General features: G+C 46.4%; 1 protein-coding gene across 1 annotated transcript in view; it reads left to right on the forward strand.

Annotated features, from left to right (window-relative positions):
- SKAP1 (src kinase associated phosphoprotein 1) overlaps positions 1-26151 on the forward strand; it is a 235089-nt gene that overhangs the window by 4313 nt on the left and 204625 nt on the right. Inside the window, exons 2-3 of the mRNA XM_054014447.1 lie at positions 4434-4539; positions 24011-24036. Of these exons, the coding sequence (XP_053870422.1) occupies positions 4434-4539; positions 24011-24036 (132 nt within the window). The remainder of the gene's footprint in view (positions 1-4433; positions 4540-24010; positions 24037-26151) is intronic.

Genomic DNA, 26151 nt, shown 5'->3' on the forward strand with positions numbered 1-26151 from the left:
GGTGACGGGAGTGGTGTGGGAAGGGGAAAACAGTATCCGAGAATGCTGATGCGATCGGCACTCACCCGCATGGGTAAATCTGTGCAACTCTTTGGGGAAACCAGGCCTCTGAGTCCGTGAGTAATGTCTGGGTAGGAACTGTAGTTGGATTTAAGTGCACTGCTACAGGTGCTGTTATGTGCCCTCTGATATCTAGTTTCTGGGTAGCAGAGAGAGACACACATGTGGTATTTTAAAACCTTTCATCCCCCTCACTGCTGACTGAGTGCTGATTAGCTCCTAGAATTTAGAGCCACCATTATAATGTTATTTACTACCTGGACTTTACTAGCTGTGACATAATTTTATGACCCTGTGCAACTCCCACTGGATTAACCGCGATCTCCTTTGCAAACGCCACTGAAGCGCTTGATGAAATTTCAACTCTTTTTTTGAAGCAGCAGGAAATGAAAAGGAGAGTCCTGTAAACTTTCAGAGTGGATCGCGGCGAGCAATCCATAAACATCAAGACTATTGTATTACAGCTAAGCAGTAAAACTAACATCAGCGTGTGATTTACTCTAGGGCTGCTAACATATTGCTCTTCCTGATCCACTTTGAAAGTTTATGGTCGGGTTTTCTTTTTCATTTCCTGGTGCTATAAACATAGCAGGCGGCTCAGAAAGGGAGCTCGCTGTAGCTTGCAGGAGTGAGCGTGGTTTTATTATAATTTATCCTGCAGCTGATCCACACAGACGTCCTGGTAAGTAAATCCCTTATTACAGCTAATCTCATACTCATGGAGTTAATCTGCCTTTAAAAATGACAGAGGGATGCAACTTGTGTTTCTATTTTTATGACGAGGGCGCACACTTTTCATTTTTTGTCTCCACTCGTGTTCGCTGTGGAAATATGGTCCATACAATTGTTTTCCCTTAAGTCCCTCTTTATGACCCGTTTCTGCTGTGCTGCTTACGGGAAATGAGTTGACTTGTATATAATAAATTGCCTTCTTTAGTGCCTGTCCCCTAACCTTTGTCTACTGGTCTGTCCTTCGACTGTGAGCTGCTCAGAGATGGGACTGTCCTTCGTAGTGTTTGGAAAGCACCTCGCTGGCATTACCAGCATAAACCCTCCTTCAGTGTCAAGTATCAGAGGGGTAGCCGTGTTAGTCTGAATCTGTAAAAAGCAACAGAGGGTCCTGTGGCACCTTTGAGACTAACAGAAGTATAGGGAGCATAAGCTTTCGTGGGTAAGAACCTCACTTCTTCAGATGCAAGACGTGAGATGCATCTGAAGAAGTGAGGTTCTTACCCACGAAAGCTTATGCTCCCAGTACTTCTGTTAGTCTCAAAGGTGCCACAGGACCCTCTGTTCCTCCTTCAGTGGTTTGTGTCTGGCTTCCCAAATGGCATTATTGGGCTTCTACTGTGCCAGTGGTACCGTGCCTCTGTTTCACAAGCTAAATTCCTACAGATGTAGGAAAGGAAAGATGGCCCAAGGGATAGGGGGCTTGCCTGGAACTTCAGAAACCTAGATTCAGTTGCCTGCTTTCCCACGCATTTCCTGCGCGACCGTGGGCAGGTCACTTAATCTCTCTGGCCCAGATCCTCAAACGTATTTAAGTGCCTAACTCTCACAGATTTAAATAGGATCAAGCGCCTAAACACCTCTGCAGATCGGGGCCTCAGTTTCCCCATCTATAAAGTGCAGACAACAGCACTTCCGTACCTCGAAGGGGTGTTCTGAGGCTAAAGATTGTGAGGGGCTCAGATACTAGGCTAAAAGGGGCCGTATACCTAAGGCAGACATAGGAAAGCTGCCCTAATGAGGGGTTAACAAGACACAGCTGCTTCTCGGGACTCTAATTGTGGGATAAAGGAAGGCAACTGTGCTCTTGCCAGGACACAGGGAAAGCAGTCATGTTAAGCCTTGTTCTAATGGAAGTGCCTGCTCTGTAGAAGGGGGAGAGAGGGCTGTGATAGGAAATGAGGAGAAAACAGTAAGGCAGAGAAGGCGGGAATAGCCTGGATTTGGCATAAGCGTATTTGTTAACTTGAGTATTACTTTGGTTGGCAACTGGAAATGGATGGCTTCAGCTGAAGGAATCCAACCCAGGAGGGAATCCCTGCTTCAGAAACTAGAAGTGATGTGGGCCGAGACCGCTTGTTTTTACAAATTGTGTTTGTACAATTCCCAGGCTCCCTGAGTCCCGCTCGCCGGCTGCTTCACAGGTCAGGCAGGAGTAGCACCTGGTCTTCTGGCTGCTGGTATGTGCCCAGAGTCTCTTCCTCTAGACTTAGGTACCCGCTTCACCCCAGACTGTGATTTCCATTCTAAAGAGTTCTGGCCCCTTTAGCATTCTTTTAGTGTGCCTTCGAATGTCTCACAGAGCAGATGGAGAAGGAAATTAAGGTTGATAAGAGAGACAGAAAAGGATATTCCTCTCATGCCATTTTGAACTTGAGAACATGCTACGCACTTGCCGGTGGAGTAGTTAATGTTTTAAAGAGCCGTGTGCTCTCCTAGGGTGTACTAAAGAGAAAGCACTCCTTTTTGGGGGGCGAACTTTCATGTTGCAGCGGTGTAAAAATTTGGAAGCCTGGCAAGCAGGATATTAAACTCTCATTAGCGTCACAGTTAGGGGCATGCTAGAATTCGTGTAGGCCGATACACTGGCTACTTACATCAGTGTGGCATTGATTCTAATCTCTGCTTCGCCAGCACAAACTGACAGCAACTCTGTTGTAACGTGTGGCATTCTATTGGCATGAGATCAGAACTGGGTGTTGGGAGCAATCCTTCATTTTCGAGTTCTCTGGAAGGAGAGCCGATATCCCTGCAAATAGAAGATGTTTGATCATAAATCAGAAAACAGTGGGAATAAGTATTATCCCAGATAATTTTTGCTTGTGAAAGTATTTTTTTTCCCCCCAGGTGAGTTGTCCTAGCTCATCTGAAACAAGAACATACAATTCGCTGGGTATTGGAATGTTTCACATGAAGCAGTTTGGCTAATAGTGCAAGTGAGCCCATCTAAATGCATGTCGTTTGAGGTTTAACGCTCATTCCTTCTTTGAAACCATCTTTTGTGCCTACCGTCCCACGTCAAATAAACAAAGGATACGGTTCCTCTTGTGTTTCATCTATAACTATGAAGAGGATCATACGCTGTGATACAAATGTATGTTGGACTGGACCACAAATAACCCATCGCTCGCTCCTGTCCCTTTAAAGAGCAGCTTGGTTCTGTGTTTTTTCATACGGTTGTCTCTTTATTTCAGTGTAGGTGGTTACCCGGCCTCTGCGTTTTGCGTCTGAATCTGAACGACACTGCAGCTCCTCCTTCCTGCCTGTTTACCGCTGAAACCCAGACCCCCTGGAGATCCATGTGGTCCAAGACTGGGCAGTTTACATGAATGTCAAGCAAAAAACCAGATGCTGAATTCATGCAGCGGGACTCAGCATCCCACACGTGGGGGCCTTTTTCCAAAGGCCAAGAATTGGATTAGGGGCCTGGTGCTGGGCGTTTATTAACACCTCCCTTAATCCTGCAATACCCAGCAGTGGACAGGCTGCTTGGAGACTGGGGCTCTGGAATCTCTCTCCCTCAGCCCTGTTCAGTTGCCCACAAGGTCGTTCTTCTTGTTCATGCTCTGCTCTGCTTTGGGACCAATCCTGTTCTCATTGACCTTGAGGGTGTGTTTCGCCGTTGATTTCAACAGGAACAGAACTGGACCCTTTGTGAGGAGTGGGTCCAAAACGCTCGTATTCAGTTTCCTACTTCATTTTCCATTCTCTTTTATTTTTTTCTTGCTGCACTTTTCTTTCCATTGTGGCTTTTGCTCTTTCATCCCCTCCCGCACCCCCTATTTCACGTTGTAACTTTGGGTATATCTACCCAGCGTGCTCGCTTGAATCCCGCTACTGTGGGTAATAATGGGAATGAAGGCCACGAAGGTTGGCAAGTCAAGTACATATCCAGGGTCCATGCTACCCACGCTGAAGCCCACATTGTGCTATGGTTACCTGTGCTAGCCGGTGCACAACTTTGGTAGACATGCCCTTTGTTCTTTATGCTGATCCTTGTCTTGTTTCACTTCTGTTTTGGTAGAGTTTCTTCAGGGTTCCTTGCTGGTTTTTCCCCACAATTGTCTCGGCTTATATCCATGCAAACCTAGTTCCAGAGGCTGCTCAAGACCATCTCCTGCCTTAGGCAAAACTTCAGTGTGTCGCCCACCGGTGTGATTGTTTTTACTAGTTACGGACCCTCTCTAATAGAAGAGCCTTCAGGTCAACTGTCTTTAGCTTAGGCTGTTTGATCACATGCTCCCAGATGCTTTCAGTGGACCATTATGCATACTTTTCTTACCTGAAAGCAGTTTTCCTCCTAATCTAATTCTTGCCCACCACCTGTGTAGTTTCCTGACGGTTGTAACTTTCTTCCCTAACAGATACTGAAGGTTACCTGGCGGACGGGCTGCAGAATGAGAACCTGAGCGCTAGAGCGAGAGACCAGAGAGAGGCGATTCTGGTCGGCTTCCGGCAAGTTAAGACCAGGTTTGTGGTTTTCTGCACTACGTTCTGATGGCAGGGTTCCAGGCGCCAAGCAGCAGGACTGCAACGGGTAGCCCCATGTCTTGTTGAACTGGTTGGGCACCCACAGCAGGGCTCTGAGGGGTGCTTCCGCATTGGCCTAATGAGCAAGTAGGCCCGGATCCACAAAAGGTATTTGGGCTCCGAACTTTCACTGATTTGAAATCCGTGAGGTAGGTGCCCAATACCTACGTGGGTCTGGACTCCGCCATAGCCTGCTCTCTGAAGGAGCAGTTGTACGAACCTATGGGTGTCCGCTGCACGTTGCATTGACAAATGCTGCCTGGGCGTTTAAGCTGTGCACTTTCTGCAAGAAGGTGTGTATGAGGCGAGCGACTTCCTGCCAGCATTTTTCAGACTGCAACTAATTTTATTCTCTTTTATATATGGAGATATACCTATCTCCTAGAACTGGAAGGGACTTTGAAAGGTCATTGAGTCCAGTCCAGTCCCCTGCCTTCACTAGCAGGACCAAGTACTGTCCCTGAAATTCCCCCCCCCCCCAATGGCCCCCTTAATGATTGAACTCACAACCCTGGGTTTAGCAGGCCAATGCTCAAACCACTGAGCTATCCCTCCCCCCCGTTTAGGGCAGGGATGATGCCTTGTTTTGTATTTGCGCCGCTCCTAAAATGATACCTAGTTCTTTTAATCAGTAGATCTCAAAGTCCTTTATACAGGAGGGCAACAGCATTAGCCACATTTTACAGGTGGGGAAACTGAGGCACAGGGAGGGACGTGACTCTGCCACCGGATGATCCGGGGCAAGTCAGGAATTGAACCCACCTCTCCTGAACTCTAGTCTATCCGCTAAACCACCCTGTCCTTCCTAGGACACTGTTGGTGTCAGAAATAAATCGTACAATGAATATTTGTCCTTCATGGAGGTTTTGAAAACAAGCCTGAATATTCATACATGTGAATAAGTTGCTTTTCCTCATACCAAATTGGAAGAGTGAGCATCTGCCTACCCTGCTGACCTGTTGCTAAAGGTGTACATAAGAACGGCCATAGTGGGTCAGACCAAAGGTCCATCTAGCCCAGTGTCCTGTCTTCTGACAGTGGCCAATGCCAGGTGCCCCAGAGGGAATGAACAGAACAGGGAATCACCAAGTGATCCATCCTCTGTTGCCCATTCTCAGCTTCTGGCAAACAGAGGCTAGGGATACCAGCCCTGCCCCCCACCCCCGGCTAATAGTCACTGATGGACCTATCCTCCATGAATTTATCTAACTCTTTTTTTGAACCCTGTTAGAGTCTTGGCCTTCACAACCTCCTCTGGCAAGGAGTTCCACAGGGTGATTGTGCATTGTGTGAAGAAATACTTGCTTTTGTTAATTTCATTTGGTGAGCCTGTGTGTGTGTGTGTGTGTGTGTGTGTGTGCCCAGGCCTTAGTGCTTAGGGGTGTCTAATTCCTGGGTTATGACCTTTTACAGAGACAAGGGTTACCATCTGCAAAGTTCAGGGCTAGCTCTGAATTTGGATTCCAGGATTCCCAAATCTTTGAGGATACTTGGGTTCAGGAATGTGGCACAGGGCCAAAGTGTGAAGTGAATTACTCTGTTTGGGGTTTAAACAAACGTGCCCTGTGTTGACTTGCTGGGGGAAATTCTTCCCCTTGCAATCGCACAGATGGAGAAAAGTCAGCGAGGGCTAAGATAGATGAGTTCTGCCTATGGTTTTCAGCTGGAGATACGCTCCAGAACTTGGCGATAGTGCTGTCTTTATAGGATGTGAACCGTAGCACTGGGGGAGTTAAGATCTGATGATAAAACTTCGGGGGGTGACCGGTCTAAGCATCCGGTTTAAATAAAACTACAGCCGAGTCCCTGAGACGCAGTGTTTTATCCTTTGGAAGGGCACAGCCGGATTCTATTCCCCACAGTCCCGCTGAAGAACTTTGCAAGATGCCCTGCTGTATCTTAATCGATCTTTCCTGCTGGCTAATTAAGCATCAGTTTTATTCAGCAACTCGGGACTGTGTAATTAGCAGCCTGGGTAGCCCTGAATAATTGAAGCCAGCTGAATGCGGGAGAAGGCAGGAGCCTTCAGAAAATGGGGCTACAGCATCTACAACGGAGGGGTGGTGTGGAAAACGATGTCCCTCAATATTTGAAAAGAAGGCGTGTTGCTACCTGTTTCTCCTATCCGTGTAATTGGCTGGCAGTGTTCACCTGACGCACCCCCACCCTGTTAGCAGATATTCATCCTGCTGGGTAAAGAGACAATTTGGGCAGGATTACCGACCGAAGCATTCAGAAATCATGAGTCAGGTGTCACCCCGGAGGGGGAAAAAAAATCCTGTGAGATTGGCTTAAAAGATGGGATTTAAAAAATAACAAACTTGGGGTCTTTTTGTTTGGCTTCTGAGGTGAGTCTCTTGAAGTTTCACATGGCAGAGCGTCTCTTTGCAACCCCCAAGGCAATAAACTTTTTTTTTTTAATGAAAACTGAATTTTTCGCATAATATAACTTCAGGGGCCTGACGTTTGAAAAATACCAAATAGCTTGAGACTCACGATAAAATTGTGAGAGTTGGCAGTGCTAGATTGCTAAACGAGCAGAACAAAGTGGGTGGCTTGCTACCCTACCTGGACATAAAGGAAGTAGGATTAGGGGAAGAGAGAATCTAGGCACAGAGCATGAAATGTGCTTTGTGGTAGGGTTTAGAAAAAAGTAACATACCAACATGTTAAGGACTCTGGTGCAGCCTTTGCAATATAACGAGGAACATGCATGGTGTTTCCTTCTCCGTATGTATGGGAGAACATGTGGGGCCCACTCCTGCTCCCTTTGAAACCAATGTAAAACTGACCAGGGCTTTAAGAGGAGCTGGTCTCTGGAGTTATTTGCAATGGGTTTGTGTGGAGCCAGAAGCGAGAAAGCATCCGTCCCAGAGCAGAGGCTGCAATGCAGCGTTGGTTTTCTGGTGGTTCTTCTCTTGCTTGCTGATGATTGGAGAATAGTATGTTTGAATGTCTGTTCTAACCTGAAGTGTACAGAAAAGGATTTGTGGTAGCCGCTTACTGTAATAATAGCCACCATCTTCTTTGAAGGATCTAACAGATCTCGTTCTCGGAGCACGGCACGGGTTAGCCTCTTCGGGGAGCATACTGTGGTTTTTGTGGTTCATATTCAGGAAGTCATCTGCAGTCGGGTTCAGGAAGCATCTGGGTCCTCGGCGCAGGCGTCCTTCTTTCTGCTTTTCGCCTCTTTGTATTATGAAAGATGACGCTGGGTGTAGCACTTTGTTATGCAGATTTATAATGGAGATAAGTCACCTGCTTAACCATGAGCTGGGAAGGGGGGGAGAGACATCCCTGGAAGGGAAGGGCCTCTGACAGTGTGATTATTCTGAGCTGGGCTGAATAGCTGTTCCTGTAACTTGGCCTTCAGGTTTTTATTCCACTGCCCTGCCAATGGTCTAATATGGTCCTCAGTGAGAGGATTGTCATTGACTTTAACATGCACAGTGCTGGGCTTTATGTCCGCTTATGGTGCCTGTTGAGGATGTCTAGAAGAATGCTGTAATTAGCCGGGAAGCAGCTTGCGGTATCTTTGTTTGAAATGCACGATGAAAAAGATTCTAGGCCGTGGTGGAGGGGCTGTTGCCGTCTGACTGGTTGTGGGGGCCCGCACCGTTTTATTCTTAAGACTGTATTTGGCTATTTAAAGGGACACGGTCATGTTGAAATGAAGTCAATAACAAAAAAGAAAGCGGTCTTTAGATCCTGCTCCTGCCTCTCACAGATACATGTACATGCGGCCTGGCCGGACCGTGTTTTCTGGTTTCACAATCGCGTTTTCCTGTATCTATTTTCAGCTTACAAAACCCACAAAGACAAAAGCCGCAGAATGACTTGGGGAAGAAGCAGGAGTGTAGCCCCAGAGGCTCGCGGACTCAAAGGTATTTAGGTGCTGAACTGCCGTGGGAGTTAGGCGCCTAACTACCTTTTTGAGGATGTGGGCCCGAGTCCTCGGATTCGTGGATCCATGAGGTGCACGTGATTTGCAGGTGTAGCAACCCTTACTCCACCTTGGCAGTTGAGTAGCACTTCTTCTGGAACGTGCCCAGTGTTCTGGCTGAGGGCTGAGTGCTGAGTTCTAGTTGTCCTCAATCTTCTATGAGTAGCTCCTTGAACAAAGTCCATGAATTTCACTCTCCTAGAGCGGTGGTTCTCAACCAGGGTTTCTGGTGGTTCTCAACCAGGAGTCCGGGACCCCCTGGGGGGCCGCGAGCAGATTTCAGGGGGGCCTCCAAACAGGGCTGGCATTAGACTTGCTGGGGCCCAGGACAGAATCATAGACTTTAAGGTCAGAAGGGACCATTATGATCATCTAGTCTGACCTCCTGCACAACGCAGGCCACAGAATCTCACCCACCCACTCCTGTATCACACCTGTATCTGAGCCATTGAAGTCCTCAAATCGTGGTTTAAAGACTTCAAGGCGCAGAGAATCTTCAAGCAAGTGACCCGTGCCCCACGATGCAGAGGAAGGCGAAAAATCCCCAGGGCCTCTGCCAATCTGCCCTGGAGGAAAATTCCTTTCCGACCCCAAAGATGGCAATCAGCTAAACCCTGAGCATGTGGGCAAGACTGACCAGCAAGACACCCAGGAATGAATTCTCTGTAGTAACTCAGATCCCAACCCATCTAACATCCCATCACAGGCCATTGGGCATATTTACTGCTAATAGTCAAAGCCCCACCGCCTGGGGCTGAAGCTCAGGGCTCCAAGTTCCACCACCCAGGGGCTGAAGCCAAAGCCTGAGGAACTTAGCTTTGCAGGGCCCCTTGTGGCGTGGGGCCCTGAGCAACTGCCCTGCTTGCTAACCCCGGCCCTGGCTTTTATATGCAGAAAAAACAGTTATTGTGGCACAGGTGGGCCGGGGAGTTTTTATAGCATGCTGGGGGAGGCCTCAAAAGGAAAAAAGTTGAGAACCCCTGTCCTGGAGTATCCGTGTGTTCTTCTGCCAGTGCTTTGGGATCACCGCCTTTAGTTGTAGATGTTGTTGGCAAATAGTTAATTGACCGGGAAGCAAAGTGTTGAGTGGCGGTGGTGAAAATCTGCTTGCAGAGCAGCCGTCGTGAAAAAGAGAAGAGAAGTTACGCTCTTCCTCCTGGAACCCCTCAGGTTGTCAGACCCTCTTGTTTTGGGGCCTGGTTGGCGCTGCGAGTTTGTTTCAAAGCTGTTTGCTGAGAACATCAGGCTTCGGTTAGGCTGTTTCGGTGCGCCATTTGCAGGATTAGCACCAGATGTCCGACACCTGGGAAGAATTGGATACATGACTCCACTCAGGAGCCCAACCCTCCCCTGGTCCTTTGGGAAGAACAGTAACCAAAAAACTGTCTAAATGCCGAAGTGAGGTCATCTATCAGCAAGGAGACCATTTATTTCTAGGGTGGGGGCAGGAAATAAGATTGATTATTAAAAATGGGGATGGATAAATTCCTCAGTGGTCCTTTCTGAGCCAGTCAGTCATCTAAACTCACTGTTGAAAGTGAGGTTTGCAGCCAGTGGAAACTAACTCTGGGCTGTTTTTCCTCTGTGAAATTGAATAATGTTGAAGGCGAACCAGGCAGAGCAAGACAGAAATGGAGAGAAAGGGTTAAATAATGTTAAGCACGACACTCTCAGAAACAAGGAAATCCAAGATGTACGCTGCAATGCTACCTTTAACCCGTCCCGCCATGACTAAGGGTAATACCGACAGACCCCGGTCGTCGTCGACGGGTGGGATCGAACCTGGGACCTCTGGCGCTTAGTGCATGAGCCAAAAGCCAAGGCCAAGGCTGTAGAGCAAACTCATAATCTCTCTAAGTGGTCTCGGTGCCACTAGATGGGACAGAACACCACATTCAGGAGGTGTGTGGGTTACATAAACCCTGCAGTGGCCCTGGAACCCATTCGTGCTAGTCCTCCAATGAATTGCCCTGTTTTCCAGCCTTGCTACCACCAGGGGGAAGCTCTAGCATCGATGAGGCACTTGGAGTATGTCTACACTGCAGCTGAGAGTGAACCTTCCAGCCCTGGTAGATTGGCTGGGCTGTAGTTCAGCCTCTCGAGCATACCTTACATAGAATATCAGGGTTGGAAGGGACCTCAGGAGGTATCTAGTCCAACCCCCTGCTCAAAGCAGGACCAATCCCCAGACAGATTTTTGCCCCAGATCCCTAAATGGCCCCCTCAAGGATTGAGCTCACAACCCTGGGTTTAGCAGGCCAATGCTCAAACCACTGAGCTATCCCTCCCTCCTGGGTCCGATCTCGGGTGGCTAACCGGAGTCTGGAGCAGAGCCGTAACGTCCACACTGGTCGTTGTTAGCACGCTAGCTCGAATCTGTCTACCTGGGCTGGGAGGCTCTCCCCCAGCTGTACTGTAGACATACCCTTGGAGGCCTTTGGCATGTTAACTGCTATGCTGTCTAGACCTGCTTAAGAAGGGTTAGGCAACCAGGAGGGTTTAATGCTGCTGCCTGGGTTTACCTAACAGCATTGCTCTGATACCATCAGTGGGCAATCCAGTGTAGATGCAGCCATTTGACACTCTGATGAAACTTTTGCATGCACTGCTTTGAGCTTTGATAGCCTAGTTTAAGGAGGTGATTCAAGGATGGTCTTTGCTGCTTTGTATCTCAACCTTAGGGCCTGTCTCCACAGCGTTTTGGGGCGAGCCTCCCAGTCTGGGTCGACAGACAGCGCTCTAAAAACAGCTGTGTAGACAGTGCTGGGGCTTGGGCTGAAGTCTAGGGAGGAGGCTGGGCTCCAGCCCCAGTGAGTCACAACTTCAAAGCACTGTCCACACAGCCGTTTGGCCTGCTAACCTTGATCTGTTGGCCTGGGCTGGGGGATTGCCCCAAAATGCTATGTAGTGGCACCTTTAACATTCAACTGTAGGGACTTTGCTTTTGTTGTTTGTTGTAATTTAATTTAAATTTTTTATAGTTTCCTTTGCATGATAGAACTGGTTTGAAAACGTTCACCGCAATTTATTTTTTGCAAAAATTCCTTTGTTTTTCATAGTTTTATTTTGCCGCTTTATTATTATTATTTTTTTTAGCTACTTTACCGAGAGGCTGAATCTCAATGCAAATTTTAAAAAAAAAAATCGTTTGAAAACTTTTTCAAAAGCTTTCGTGTGCAAATTTTTCCCCATCAGCTGCCTGGGGTTGCTGATTTAAAAAAAACAACCCTCCCTGGAACATGTTTTACCGACAGCAATATCTTGTGTGCCTTAAAATATAAATACCTGGAAGCTTTAAAAATATGGCTTCTCAATAAATTGTCCTGTCGTGGACTTCCTGTGTCCCCGAACTCCTAGTGGTTTAACTATGAGCTCCAGTTCTTCACTGAATCTATAACTGAATTCAAAGGTGCAAGTCATTACTCCAGACTTTTAAGTACATGAGAGGCAGTGTGGTCCAGTGGATAGGGCATTAAACTGGGAGTCAGAGAACACGGGTTCTAAGACAAGGGTATTTTTGTATAGTGCCTAGAACTATCATCAGGGCCCTTAGATACTGCTGTAATAATCATACACGTTCTGAATGATCTGTTTACACTGTCGATCACAAAGGCTTGTTCTGTTGTGTAATAAAGACATTAAGGCCGGTATTTCTTTTTCAGTACAGTGCAGTCACGTAGCTTTGCACATCTGACCCCTTAGATGGTTTCAAGTAGTGCATTAATGCACTTTCGCTAGCACAGTCTTTAAGAAAAGTAATTACTGCATTTGGTGTCCGGCTGCTTTTCAAAGCTTAAATGGGCTGGCTACGTCCCCTGTGGAATTACAGAAAGGATACGTTTTGACCCAATATGTTTTTGTGTGTTGGGGCTTCAGCATCTCTAATGGTGTCGTTTACATAATTCCTTGTCAAAAATCTGTCATCGACTATATCAACGGGTTTCGAATTGTTCGCACGTCGTCTTAAACTTCCCACTTGCTCTATTCTAGGGCCGTAGCCCAAGTACGATATGGCCAATCTCGCTTCTTGTGTAACATCCATTCAGTTACAGCGGGGTGAACTTGACCCCATCTGAGGAAAACTGTTCTAGCCGGATTATAAAGGTGTTTATAACAGTCTTCCAAAGGTCCGTAGCCAGAGCTAGTGGGCGCTGCTTTAATAAACTTCTAAGCAGATGAACTGCATCTGTTATCTTAATTTCCAATCTTGTTTTAAAATTTTGAAACGAGAGGGCAGGAGGCTGCAATTTCAGGGTAATTTGGCTTCATTAGTGTAACTGCCCTCTATGTAATTTTCACCAGTATGAGGCTCGTTATCCGGCATAACATGCAATATCAAGATAAAAGGGAATTTAAGAATGTGACCTGGTCGTCAGGCAGATAATCAAGCTCTGCACATTCCCTTCAAGGCTGGACTGGCCCCACTACATCGTCTTTAATTAGCCCAAGCGCTGGTTTTCGTCTGTCCCTGATTCAGGAGGGTGAAATTCGTTTCACTTGGTGGTGGGATTTTGCTCAGCATGAGATTCAGGTTCATTTTAACCACTGGATATGGATTTGTCTCGCTAGGTACCTGAAAAGTCTCTTGCCACCCTATAAATATCAAAAAGTTCTTGCCCTGCGTTTTCTGTCCTTGCAAACCATCTCTGTCATTCCGGCACATTGCGTGGAGGTGGAGAAAATCATTTGCAAAGGAATTCTTTCCATTGTGCAGTGTCCACTTTAATGCTAACCTTACATTTTCAAAAGGTCTGATACCATACAGAGTTTCTGTTTTAATTTGTGAGCATCCTGCAGTCTATTCCGTGCTGTACGTGGGCAGACGATGGAGGATGGCTCCGTCATGTTCAAACATCTCAGAGCCAAATTCAAACCAGGTGCAACCTGATTGATTTATATGTGGGATGACTTTGGACCCCTGCACTCTTCCAGTAACACACTTTGGTGCCTTCCGGGTTATGATCCTTTCAGTAATTTGCATCATTTGCCATTCCAGCTGATAAAATTACCCCTGTTTCCCATCCATTTCCTCGTGGATGCATTGTTAATCTGAAACCTGAGGCCTGTAAATTATGGAGACTGGGTAACCAGAGTCTTTGCAGAGCTGCTGCCGCTTCTGTAACGTTTAGCTGAGAAATGCATTTGAAATGGTTCATAAGCTGACCTGGCTAATGGTGAGCTCCCAAATTCCTCCCCCCTCCTCTCCTTCCCCCCCCCTTCTGAAATCTTGTTCAGCATTGATTTCCACCCCCCAACATTAAAAACCAACAACTATTGTGCACCAAACAAATTAGACTCAGCCTTGAAATATCTATTTAATATCTGTGGTGATGTTAGTGTTCTTAATTGGACAAGAAAATGCAGGAAATTTGATTGTAACCTGACTGGATTTTATGGTTCCTGCCGAAAATGAGTCTGAGAGGAAAGTGGGGTTTATATTTATAGACCTTTTAAGGCCAGAAGAGAGCATTATGATCCTCAAAACAAAGCCTTTGCACAACGCAGGCCACAGAATCTCAGTTGATGATTTTTGTATCTAGCCCAACAGCTTTGTTGTCTATTTGACTCATTCGTTAGCGATTGTGATCTGCCAGCTGGGGAGAGGGGTCTTGTCCGGCAACTCTCAGGATCAGCTGTGGCAGACAACGGGGGTGGAGGGTGCGCCATACCTTGCAGTGCTGATCAGTAATTTTAGGACTGATTCTGATCTTGCCTCGACTGGGGAGAGCCAGGAGTAGCTCTCATTCGGTCAGCTGGCATTACACCAGTGTAAGGTTTAATCCTGTGATTAAGGCACTGGGTTTGGATTTTGGAAAAACGCATTCCATTCCTGGCTCTGCCACTGACCTGCTGTATGGCCTTGGGCGTGTCACTTCACCTCTCTGCCTGTTTCCCCTTCTGTAAAGTGGGGCTAATGATACTGACCTTTGTGAAGGGCTTTGAGCTTTATTGTTGAAATCCTCTAGATCAGTGACTTTCAAACTATCTTTTTCTGGTCACCCAGTTGAAGAAAATTGTTGATGCCCGTGACCTGAGGGATTTGGGGTGCAGGAAGGGCCTCTGGGTTTGTGGGGGGGGCTCAGGGCTGGGACAGGGGATTAGGGTGTGGGCTTTCCTCAGGTGGCTCCCAGTCAGCGGCACAGTGGGATGCTAAGGCCGGCTTCCTGCCTGTCCTGGTACCGCGGACTGCACTGCGCCCCGGAAGCAGCCAGCAGCAGGTCTGGCTCCTAGGTGGTGGTAAATGGCATTAGGAGCTTATATATCATCTCAGCAGAATTAGATTATCAGTGAATGTCACCGTATATATACACACACACACACACACACACACAGCGCCGAAGAAATATTTCTTTCGATAATCAGAATGTACAGATGGGCAAAAAAGCGGCTTGAGAACTTATTCGAGTTTGATTGAAGGTTATGTCCGTCATGTTTTGACATGTGATGTTGACAACTTGTGTTTTAACGCTCATAAAGCTGTGACTTGTTGAATAGCAAAATGACTGTCCTTAAATAATTGTCTGATCCCCTCTGTAACGTCCTGTGAATGATTTAAAAAAACAACAACTTTGTTCTTATGTGTTGAAATAAGAACATAAGAATGGCCGTACCGGGTCAGACCAAAGGTCCATCTAGCCCAGTATCCTGTCTACCGACAGTGGGCAATGCCAGGTGCCCCAGAGGGAGTGAACCTAACAGACAATGATCAAGTGATCTCTCTCCTGCCATCCATCTCCACCCTCTGACAAACAGAGGCTAGGGACACCATTCCTTACCTGTCCTGGCTAATAGCCATTAATGGATTTAACCACCATGAATTTATCCAGTTCTCTTTTAAACTCTGTTACAGTCCTAGCCTTCACAACCTCCTCAGGTATGGAGTTCCACAAGTTGACTGTGCGCTGCGTGAAGAAGAACTTCCTTTTATTTGTTTTAAACCTGCTGCCTATTAATTTCATTTGATGACCCCTAGTTCTTGTATTATGGGAATAAGTAAATAACTTTTCCTTATCCACTTTCTCCACATCACTCATGATTTTATATACCTCTATCATATCCCCTCTTAGTCTCCTCTTTTCCAAGCTGAAGAGTCCTAGCCTCTTTAATCTCTCCTCATATGGGACCCGTTCCAAACCCTTAATCATTTTAGTTGCCCTTTTCTGAACCTTTTCTAGTGCCAGTATATCTTTTTTTGAGATGAGGAGACCACATCTGTACGCAGTATTCGAGATGAGGGCGTACCATCGATTTATATAAGGGCAATAATATATTCTCAGTCTTATTCTCTGTCCTATTTTTAATGATTCCTAAATGATGATAAGAAATGAATTCTTCCAAGCCTACCTATGTGGGAGCTGAACTGTCTTGAAAATCTGGTCATTCAGTTCCCCATCTGCAAAACAAAGACAACTCTGCTTCATTTCCACTCTGTTTATCGTATCTATTTAGAGTGCGTCCTCTTTGCGTATATACATCTGATCAGGCTCCAGGCTTGCATAGGGCCTGTAGGTTGCTACTGGAATGTTAATACATTCGAATCAGGCCCTATGATGTCTTTCAGGAGCAAAGTATAAACGTTTGCCGTAAAGTGCAGCTTATGTATAAGTTTAATGCATAACCTCATTGGCTGTATGGTTGCGAGAATGTTTTTATTTGGTTTGAGCATTGGCCTGCTAAACCCAGGGTTGTGAGTTCAATCCTTGAGGGGGCCATTTAGGGATCTGGGGCAAAAATCTGTCTGGGGATTGGTCCTGCTTTGAGCAGGGGGTTGGACTAGATACCTCCTCAGGTCCCTTCCAACCCTGATATTCTATGATTCTATTTAAATAGAACAAACTAGCAGAATCCTGTTTTGGTACAATGCATGCACTTCTGATTGGGTGCGTCTGGCTGGGTCTCGGCCACATGCTCAGGGTTTAAATAATAGCTATGTTTAGGGTTTTCCCTCAGGCCAGATTGCCAGTGACCTTGGGGTGTTTTTAGCCACCTTCCGCAGCGAGTCACTTGCTGGTTTGAACTAGAGTAAATGGTGGATTCTCTGTAACTTGAAGTCGTTAAATCAAGATTAAGAACATAAGAATGGCCAGACTGGGTCAGACCAATGGTCCATCTAGCCCAATGTCCTGTTTTCTGACAGTGGCCAGTGCCAGATCCTTCAGTAGGAATGAACAGAACAGGGCAATTATCGAGTGGTCCATCCCTTGTCATACCGAGGACCTCAGTAACTCAGCCAGAGGTTATGGGCCTATTATAGGAGTGGGTGGGTGAGGTTCTGTGCCCTGCGTTGTGCAGGAGGTCAAACTAGATGATCTTGGTGGTCCCTTCTGACCTTCAATTCTATGAGATCTGGGGAAGGAAGTGGTATATAGCAAGCTAAGTGGGGGGAGGAAATGTTCATGGGAGATCTGTGTTAAAATTTTAGCAGTGCATCACTAGTTCCTTGGCTTTATAATGGAAATCAGATGTTTCTCTGGGTTAGACCTTTGATTCACATGTCACATCAAAGTTCTCCTTGTAACAGAGAATTTTTTTTGTAGTTTGTTTTACATCCCAGACACTAAATCATTTGGTGACTCTCTTCCCTTTCTTACCCCTCGTCTATTTCCCTCGCTCTAAGGTAGATTGCTGCTTCACTTCTTTTTTTCTTTCCCCGCTGGAGCGCTCAGCAGTACAGGGCAGCATCTTTCCTCCTTCCTAGGGGACCCCTCTCGCTGCTGATGGCTAAACTAAATATAGAGTGCCTAGGTGGAATGGTTAAATGGGGACAAAAATAACCATGCTAAATAAAACTACTGTAATGGGACACATAAGGACAAATGACGTTGAATGTCTTGTGAAACCTAGGGATTGTTAGCTACCGCTGAGTCTTTGGGCCTGATTCTGATGTCTCACTGGTGAGCGATTTAATGTGAGTTAATTCCCTCGTACAGCTGCAGTGGTCTGAGATCCGGATTGGGCCCTTGGTCCTTCACGCATCCCATTGGGTACATCGTTAGGGTGTAACAAGGCAAGTCAAACACTTAGAATTTTTAAAGTTAATGCTTTATTTGCAAGAATCAATTGTTGCCACATAATTATTTTCAGCTAAAGAAATTTCCTGGTGGCTAGTCTCCCAGGGCCACCAGTCTCCTGGTCCAGGCAAGCGGATCTACTTGCTGCCTATTGACACGGTACTTTAAAGCCCTGGGAATGCTGATGGAAGTAGCCCACCTGAGAACAAAAATGAAAACTGGCCCCTTGCTCCATTTTCCTATTGTATTTCACTGACTGGCAGGAGATGATTTCCCTGACTGCTTTGCTAAATTCCTCCTTTAGCTCTGGTTCGCTGGGTACACTTTGGGAAGACTGCACGTGGCCTACAGTTGTACTTTCTAATGGGGTGACCGTATTCGACATCAGAGTTGTCAGTAGGCAAATTTTGGAGGGGATTTTCCCAGATTGTCACATTTCTCAAATGACTCCGCACGTGAATGGAAAGGTCCACACCCGTGATCACCGTTTGAGTTTGGTTAGCACCTCTATAGAAGCTTCCATGCAGGGATCTCAAAGCGCTCTGCAAACACCAGTAAAGGCATTTCACACGCGGTGAAACTCTGTGCAGAGGGTCAGCAAAGCTAACCACTTAAATCTCCCTTTAAGCCTGCTTTTGAGAATTTAAGTGGGGCTTAGGCACTGGGCTGTCCGTCGGCACAAGGATTCATTTCACCCAGGCAGAGTAAGCAACTTATTCGAAGTCGCACATGAAGTTGTGGCAGAGTCAGGAATTGGAACCTTGATTTTTCTGACTGTCAGTCCTGTGTCTAGACCACAAGAGGTCTTTCCTCCTGGACTTTTTTAAAAAAAAGGAAACTAACTTTTCTTCTGCACTTACTCTTTCTAGAGTGAAAATGATTAAAGCGTGAGACTAAAAGCATGCATTGATCTAATGAGATTTGAGGTTTCGACTGTTTCTTTACATTAAAAAAAAAAAGAAACAATTTTTTTTTATTTTTTTTTTTGTAAATTTGATAAGAATGAAGCTAACGTAAGATTGCTGGTCCAGTAGGAAATGGAACTCAATTTTACATTTTTAAAAACCATTTTACTGTATTAAAAATGACAGAGGTTAGAAACAAAGCTCTGATACGTTTATTGAACTGGAATTGAAAGTGACAGAAAATCGTTTTGGTCCTGGTGCAGTAAATGTTATCACTAAAACATGTTCAGGGGAGATTAGGACAGTCTCTCAAGCACAAGAGACAAAAGTTCACAAAACAAGAAGTGATTTTTTTTTTTTCCCTCCGTCCTTGTCTCGGAATCGTTAGCTGCTCAGGAGACAAAAATCTCTCTGCTCTGGGAGGATGCTGAGCCGGGTGAACGGAGATATGAAAATGTCTCCACTCTGAGAGGAGCTAGAATTGAGAGGACCGAGTGGACCACTTCAACATGGTCCTATAACAGAGTTTGGGGATGAGGGGAGGGCCATGATGAAAAGCGAGGGTCAAGATTGTCATGGTGTGCAAAGGCAAACCCCAACAGTAAGACTCGTGAAAGGGAAAATTCTGAGCTGTGGGATACTCTTGGAGGGAGAGGATGGTCTTGTAGTTGCTCACCTATATTTGTTACCCGGGTTGGTTGGTTTGTCCTATCTGCTTGTTGTCTTTTTCTCTAGATTGTAAACTCTTTGAGACAATGACCTTCACTTACTGTGTTTGTAGAGTGCCTCGCACAATGGAGACCTGACATAGTTGGCCTCTAGGTATTCCCAAAATGTAAACATCGTATTCACCATCTTAATACATTCCAATCAAATCTTATGCTTCAGGGCTTCAGCCTGCAGTGGTCAGGAAGACTTCCCATGTGGTGCTCCCCCCGCCCCCAAATACACAGTTGACCTAATTAATTGGGGGGGGGGGGTTGTTTTGTTTTTTGCCTACCTCTGAAGTATCAGGTTGGACACCCAACACCGTGGGGTGGGGCAGTGCTCTGAGATGGCCCAGAGAATTCTCTTTCTTAGATCCCAGGCTGGTTTGTCTTGCTCACAGACTGCCTGCCACATTTGGGATCAGGGAGGAATTTGCCCCTAGGTCAGATTGGCAGGGGCTTTGGGGTTTTTCGGCATTCCTCTGCAGCATGGATGTGGATCATCTCCTAGGATCATCTGGGCCTCTTTTGCCTATTCAGTCCCCTACCAGTGCAGGGACCTCGGATGTTGGTGGCACCCAGGTCTCTTCTTTTCTTTGTCTGTGGCACACAACGGTTTAGTCTCCCAAGGACTGAAATGCTTTAATCTAACTAAAGTAATTAGGTTCAGCAGGAGGGGGCATCTGGGTGAAATTTAAAGGCCTGTGATGGACAGAAGGTCAGAATAGATGAGCTAATGGCTACTTCTGGCCTTAAGCTCTGTGAAATCTATGTTTAATAATGATAGTTAAGGCACAGGAATGGGGATCAGGAAGACTGTTCTATTCCTGGCCTCCGCCACTGACTTGCTGTGAGACCTTGGGCAAGTCACTTCACCTCTCTGCACCATGGGTTCGTCTGTCAAACGGGATAATAATGCTGACCTATTTTGCTTGGCTGTGTGGCTTGTTGAAGTGTTAGTCTTTCAGACCTCAGCATAGAAGGTGCTGTAGACGTGACGAGTATTGTAAAATTGACACTGATGTCCTTCCTAGTCTTAAAAACCTCAGTCCTTCCTGAGATTAAATTTTGCAGAAAAGTCTAATTAGAGTGATCCCTGAGCCACCATTCTTATTTCTTTTATGCTGGTCAGGTAGAGGTACCTTTTGTCTGAGTCAGAAAGACACAGTGTAGGTGATGGTGGTTTGCAAATTGTTGGTGATGGTGATTTGCAACTGTGCTTTTGAATTTCACGTGAAAGGAGTGATTGGAATTCTGTCCGCTCCTCCTAAAATGGTCACAACTCAAGGTGCATCACTCTCTAAAACTGAGTTTTCCTGGTCTGCTGGGTACTCTACTGTGCTGTGTGGGAGACTGGCTTTAATTTGTTTGCTTGGTCCTTCATTTCTGGGTTCCACAGAGCTGTGGGGGAAACAGGCTTCGGCCTGGAAGGGAACATAAGGGCCTTGCATTGTTCAACAGCAACAATTCCTTTTCTGATTGCTTGTATCTATGAGGAGTTTCATCTGTAGTCTCTAAATCTGTGGCACTGAGGAAAAGGAAATCCTGAGGGTAGGACATTATAAGTGAAATATGGACCATCCCAACTGAGAAAAATTCCAGGGAGGGGATGGAGAAGCGGTTGAGTTTGTCGGGACAAAGAAATGTTGGTGGAGCAGGTGCATATGACTTCAGATAGGGTAAGGTGAAGAGATTCCATAGTGAAACATGGAAAGTGGGTAAAATGAACCCCACCCTAGAGTTTCGAAAGCGTCCAGCGTATAAAACACTAGAGACAGGGAGCGTAAGACAGGGTTGGGTGTCTCTTTTTCCAATATAACGCACAGTAGCTTTTTATCACTGATTAAATATTGCAGTCTGTGTTCTAGATGCAATCTCTTCCTTTTCCGCACATGCATTTTGTCCAAAGCAAAGGACTGAAATAAATATTCTGCCCTTCGTCGGGAGTCAGTTATTATTTTCTAATTAATCTGCGTCAGTTGCTCGCACGTTTGTGTTAAATCATTTTCTTCATGAAAGCTTTTAATGAGGAAACAAGTGGATTGGATTTAGATAGACTGGATTCTTGCCATTGATAACCATAGACTCGGCCCTTTAGAGTGGGCAAGCTGCCTGTGAATAGGTCATTCTGTGGCTTTCCCTCCAAAGCTGGGCTATTTCAAAGAGCCTCCTTGCGTGGGGCCAGCCGACGACCCCTGTGTTTTGAGATTTTTATCCGTGACGTTCTTCTATTAAACAACCCAAAAGGAAGCTCCTCTGAGCATTCATCCCCTGTAGCGTGGAGGAAAGGGGGACAAAGCAGATGAAGATAGTGGCGTGGTGCAGTGTTTTTCAATGAACAGTCCATGGGGCACAGGAATTTAGATCTGGGTTCAGCTCCTGACCTGCAAGTCTGGACCCATTTCCTCTCCTTTCCCTTTTCTGTCTAGTCTGTTCGGATTGTAAGCTCTTTAGGGACAGTTCCTCCCTACATGTCTGCGCAGGATCCAACGCAACGGGGGCCTTGATCTCTGTTGGGTGCTCTGGGCACTACTATATCACAAGTAATAAATGTGGCACGACCAAATATATACTAGCTGTGCTTGCACTATTGCAAGGTTTTTGACCCGGGAGTTGTGCTCTCCCTGCATTGCTCGCTGCGAGGGGTCTCCCCACTACATGGCAAAAAAGGGGTTCCCGGTTAGATTAGGGCTTGTTGGCGTGGCAAGCCCAGTTGTGACTCTCCAGCGCACCAGTTTGCTGCGCAGTAACGTGCTGTGTGGACACTGCTGTGGTGTAGCGAGCGTCCTAGTGTGCAGTGCTCTGACAGAACAGAGCACTCCGCAACTTTCGCCGCGCTGCTGCAGTGTCCACCTGGGACGTTCCCGCACGGCCAGCGGATGTGCTGTAGGTTCCTGTCCTTGCTCGCGGCGCAGTAAGTTGCCGTGTGAACGACCCCCGAGAACGGCCGCATTAGAGAACTGAAGTGCTGTGGGGGGGATGAGTTTTAACAACCTGACAGTTGTGTAGCGCTTGATTGGATGATGCTAAAGAAGGGCAAATAATAAGGCTTCAGCAAATGCGTTTTTGTCTAATTCCATCCTCTTTCTGTCCATTGCACAATGGCACTGGGGCTACAGATGCCGGGAGAGATTTAGTTTCAATAAATATGAAGTCCTGTGTCTAGGGCAGGGTGGGGCAGAATAAACGACACAGGTACAAAATGGGGGCGGTACAGAAAGAGGCTGCTTTGTCATGAGTTTATTAATCTAATTTCCTTATTATTGTTCCTCCATTTAAATTAGTTTGTTCATGTAACCGAGCCCCGTAGTTACAACAAGGAAGATGTGAGATGGGGGGTGATGGTGGTGGTGGGTGTGAGGCTGGGACAGGAGAGATCCTGGAAAAGTCTCTGGGCTTTTAAGAAATGATCCATAATATGAAAAGGTTTAGGAGCTTCTGGAATCAAATCGTCCTTGACTCAGGGTCTTTACATGGTACAGAATCTCAAGAAGGCCAATTAGCTTCTCCTGAAGCATCCTTTGCAAGAAGCACATTTTGGACGCTTACCGAATCCCTGGCCATGTGTCTGGCATTATTCTTCCCTCTGTCTGTTGCCCGCCAGAGTGGAACAAATAATTAAGATGATAATGTATTGTGACGGGTTCCCCCCGGGGTGCCACCTGTAACTGGGGTACCACTAAGCCCCCTGACCCACCAGCCTGGGCTCCCTCTCACACTGTACTGCCGTGACAAGCTGCAAAGTCCTCCAGCCTGCACTTTCACCAGCATTCACACAGCTGCAGTTACACGCAGGCTTTCTAACCATCTGGGAGACCAGAGCGGTACCGTCCTGCCCTGGCCAAATCTGGCCAGTATATGGGTTTAATACCCGGTCCGACTCTCCCTCAATGTGACGAGAACAATGAACACGTGTGGTAACCAAGCAGAGACTTCCCCCAAGCACTCCAGTCAAAGCTCACTGGTTTAGATTAAAACAAAAACAAGTTTATTAGCTACAAAAGATAGATGTGATGTGATCATAGTGATAGCAAACCGATCAAAGCGGATTACCTAGCAAATAAACAAAAACACAAACTGAGCAGAATATACTAAATAGATAGGGTGAGAATCTGCTATTCATATCCAAACTGATGGTACAGGCAGACTTGTAGATTCTCAAGGCACAATGCTTTACAGCTTGAAATGCCCAGGTGTTTCATCCACAGGCTAGAAATCCCTTTAGCCTGGGTCCAGCACTTCTCCCACTTCAGTCTTTGTTCCTCAGGTGTTTCCGGGAGTCTCCTTGTGTGGGGAGTGAAGAACCCCTTATATAGCTTTTGCATATGGCGGGAACCCTTTGTTCCAAAGCTTGGTTCCCAGACCGGTCTGTGGAAAAATATTGACATCCCAAGATGGAGTCCAGCAACATGTGACCTGGTCACATGTCCTTGTAGAGTCATAGCAGCCAACACTCTCAGTCTGTCTGCAAGCTCACCGGGTGGGAGAAAAGCTTCTCCTACGGCCTGTTTTCCCTAATGGCTCATTGCCCTGAATAGGCCCTTCCCAATCAGCTATCTAGACTGACAGCGTCTTGTCTAGTGGGCATTACCCAGGTTTAACTACATTTGAAATACAGATACATAGTCAATATTCATAACTTCAGATACAAAAACGGTACATGCATTCAAATAGGATAATCATATTCAGCAAACTGTAACTTCTCCAATGGCACCTCGCATGACTTGACTTGCATAAAATGTATCATAATTATGCCCAAACCATATCCTAATAATATCACTATAAAGATTACGGGGTGCAGTGTCACGTGTATGTTTATGCCTGTTCTCTTTTCTTGTCTTGCAGGTACCACTTGGAATTTCTGCCCCGAGGTGAGTGCAGCTTATCCATTCTGAGGGGCAGGGGTTGTCATCGGTTTGATTGGGCCCCGGTGCAAGTTTAGCAGGTGGGGAGCCTTAGCCACTCAGCATGAGGGGGGTGGCAAAGTTGTGGGAGGGGTTGGCAGAGGGGTGGGGCTTTGGGAGCAATCCGCACTGCTTTTCCCCCAGGATTCACGGAACGGATCTCTAGCCGTGTATGGTGCTGGCCAAGATGCCCGGTCTACACACGCCATGGGCAGGCCCAGGAATGGCTTGTGCAAGTGTTAAGTGACCTCCAGAGAATGTTTGCACTGGAGTGACAGCGTGGCCTTAGTGGATAAGGCATGGGACTGGAGCCAGGATGCCTGGGTTCTATTCCCAGCTCTGCTATGTGACCTCGGGCATGTCACTTCCCTGTTGGGTGCTTCTGTTTTCCCACTCTGAGGTCTTTTTTAGATTTTTAAGCCCTTCAGGGCAGTGACTGTCTCTTATGTGTAGTAGCATAACGTGGCCACGCGCCGCTACTGTATCACTAATAACGATCTCAACCCCGATGGGTACCTGCGCGTTGAGAGCAACAGGAGTAGGTAGTTGCTTCTGCCTATCCAGTGGAATTGTAACTGGAATGTCTCCTAATTGAATTGGTCCCCTTGTCTCTTACGCCTATCTTTACACGTCTGTGCAGTACTTAGTACTGATCCCGGATCCAGATCCTTTAGGTGCTACCAGAATACAAATTAATAATAGTGTGTGTGTGTGTGTGTGTGTTTTATTTCAATGATTACTATGGTACGTGTGTGCAAACACAAGAATCCACCAGCATTCCGGCAAGATGGGTGGTGGGGCCATAATACTACAAAAAAAAAAAAAAAAAAAAAAAACCATGTGAGCATTCCCACTCAGCTAATCCTTCATTTGCTCCAGATAGAAATTCCAGTACGTTACCTCCTCGATCAGGGCCCACTTCCAAAGCATCCTGTCTGTCTGGCAGCCCAGAAGTGCGGCAGCATTGCAATTCCCACTAGAACCGTGTTATCACATTTTAATATGAGCCTCAGTGCTTCTAATTGCTTTCAAACCATTGTTTTCGTGGGTTTGGTTGATGAACCTAGCATCTGGCGTCATTCGAGAAAGTACAGCAGACAGCTGTGTTCAAAATTAGAAAAAGACGAGAGGATTAGAACACATAAAAGGGCTCAAAATTAGATTTTTTTTTTGTGTGTGTGGGGCAGGGGGGAGAAGTTCACACAGTTTAAAAAGGGTGGGGGCAAAAATGCTTCCAAGTGCTCTTGTTCTCATCAACTGTTCCCTTTTTTTTGTTAATGCCACTGCAGGGTTTTGGCTTGGTTTGTAGAACAGGGCCAGATTTCCAAAAGGAATGTATATGCTTTAAGCTAGGAATCTTAACTCACAGCAGTGGAATTTACAAAAGCACTGATGTATCTTCAGGTGCCTACGTGACGTTGTAAATCTGACCCCCCGTTTGGGGAAGGGTCATTAACCTGAGAGAAGGTATTAAGGAGACCGCAGTGGCTGGTGGTTCAGTCGAGGGCCTGGGAATCACCTGCCCTGACTCCAGTTTGCTTTGTGACCCTGGGCAAGTTTCTTGGGGGGAGGGATAGCTCAGTGTTTGAGCATTGGCCTGCTAAACCTAGGGTTGAGTTCAATTCTTGAGGGGGCCATTTAGGGATCTGGGGCAAAAATCTGTCTGGGGATTGGCCCTGCTTTGAGCAGGGGGTTGGACTAGATGACCTCCTGAGGTCCCTTCCAACCCTGACTTTCTGTGAGCTTTTTTGTGCCTAAATTTGCCTATTCAGAATATGGGTTTATAATACTTTGAAGTGCTCTGATGTACTTCCATAGTCTTCTAAATGTACCTCATTACCATACAGTGGGCTCTATTGGTTAGACCAGGGGACTGGGTGGGTTTTGTTCCCCTTCACTGCTGTGTGACCTAGTAGACCCCAACCTTTCTGTGCCTCCCTGTTTTTTTTTTTTTTCCCCCCTCGCTGCCAAATGGAGTGCTAATAGCAAACCTCCATAAAGTGCTTTGGGCTGAGTGTTCCAAGGCCAAGTGCTGGAGACGTCCCAAGTATTCCTCTCCTTGGACTCTGTTGTTTTTGGAAC

The sequence above is a fragment of the Malaclemys terrapin genome, chromosome 25 (genome assembly GCF_027887155.1).
Source record: "Malaclemys terrapin pileata isolate rMalTer1 chromosome 25, rMalTer1.hap1, whole genome shotgun sequence".
Lineage (NCBI taxonomy): Eukaryota > Metazoa > Chordata > Testudines > Emydidae > Malaclemys > Malaclemys terrapin.